Source organism: Carlito syrichta, unplaced genomic scaffold (assembly GCF_000164805.1).
Source record: "Carlito syrichta isolate Samal-C Ts95f unplaced genomic scaffold, Tarsius_syrichta-2.0.1 Scaffold311852, whole genome shotgun sequence".
Taxonomy (NCBI): domain Eukaryota; kingdom Metazoa; phylum Chordata; class Mammalia; order Primates; family Tarsiidae; genus Carlito; species Carlito syrichta.
The window spans coordinates 1-1,073 of NW_007255948.1; the positions used below are offsets into that span (position 1 = coordinate 1).

General features: G+C 42.8%; 1 protein-coding gene across 1 annotated transcript in view; it reads right to left on the minus strand.

The window, feature by feature from the left end:
• Positions 1-828: 828 nt before the first annotated feature.
• The window catches only part of LOC103271707 (protein argonaute-3), a gene marked incomplete at its 3' end in the record, with an annotated part of 106,637 nt that continues 106,392 nt past the window's right edge, over positions 829-1,073 (minus strand). Inside the window, exon 16 of the mRNA XM_021718141.1 lies at positions 829-963. Coding sequence (XP_021573816.1) covers positions 829-963 — 135 coding nt within the window. The remainder of the gene's footprint in view (positions 964-1,073) is intronic.

Consider the following 1,073-nt stretch of genomic DNA (forward strand, 5'->3'; position numbering starts at 1 on the left):
CACTCCAGTCTGGGCGACCGAGTGAGACTCCAACTCAAAAAAAAAAAAAAGAAAGTTAATTTGCATTAATTTCCACTTAAAAAAAAAACGTAGAGACAGAGTCTTGTTCTGTTACTCAGACAGGAGTATAGTGGTGCACATCTATAGTCCTAGGTACTTGGGAGGCTGAGGTGGGAGAAATCACTGAAGCCCAGGAGTTTGAAGTTGCAGTGACTTTTTTTTTTTTGAGTTGGAGTCTCACTCTTGTTGCCCAGGCTGGAGTGCAGTGGCACGCTCATGGCTCCCACAGCCTGGATATGCTGGGCTTAGGCGATCCTTCCCTAACAGCCTTCCAAGTAGCTGGAACTACTGATGCACGCCACCACGCCTGGCTAGTTTTTGTGATTTATTGTAGAGATGAGGTCTCACCAAGTTGCCCAGGCTGGTCTCGAGCCCCCGGGCTCAAGCAGTCCTCTCACCTCAGCCTCCCAAAGTGCTGGGATTATACGTTGAGCCACAGTGCCAAGCCTACAGAGGCTTTTGATTGTGCTACCATACTCCAGCCTGTGTGACAGAGCAAGACCCTGTCTCAAAAACAAATAAACAAACTTCGAGCTTCTTCACAACAACAAAAAAGTAGAATGGGATTTTTAACATTTGTAGTGTTACTAGAAATTCTAGAAAGTTAAAAATGAACTTATTTTGATGCTTCTATACTCAATCTAATTTCTGAAATCTGCGACTGTATTTTGGATACCTTGCTGTTGTCAGGGAGTCCTTGTTAAGCGCTCTATGAACTATGTTGGATAAGTATGTCTTATGATGGTATTAGAACAGATGTGAGATTACCCTTTCTGTCCTATCAGCACAAAATAATCGAGTGTGATGTCTCTTCTGAACCACAATATAGGTTATTCCAGGTTGATAGTCTTTCTCCAAACTGATGCAGGCTTCTCGAATTGCTAGTAGTTCATAATATAATACCTAGAGAAGATGAAGTAGAAAGACTCAATATAGTCATGTTTGCTATTATATTCTTTTTTTTTGAGTTGGAGTCTCACTCGGTTGCCCAGACTGGAGTGCAGTGGCCGCTC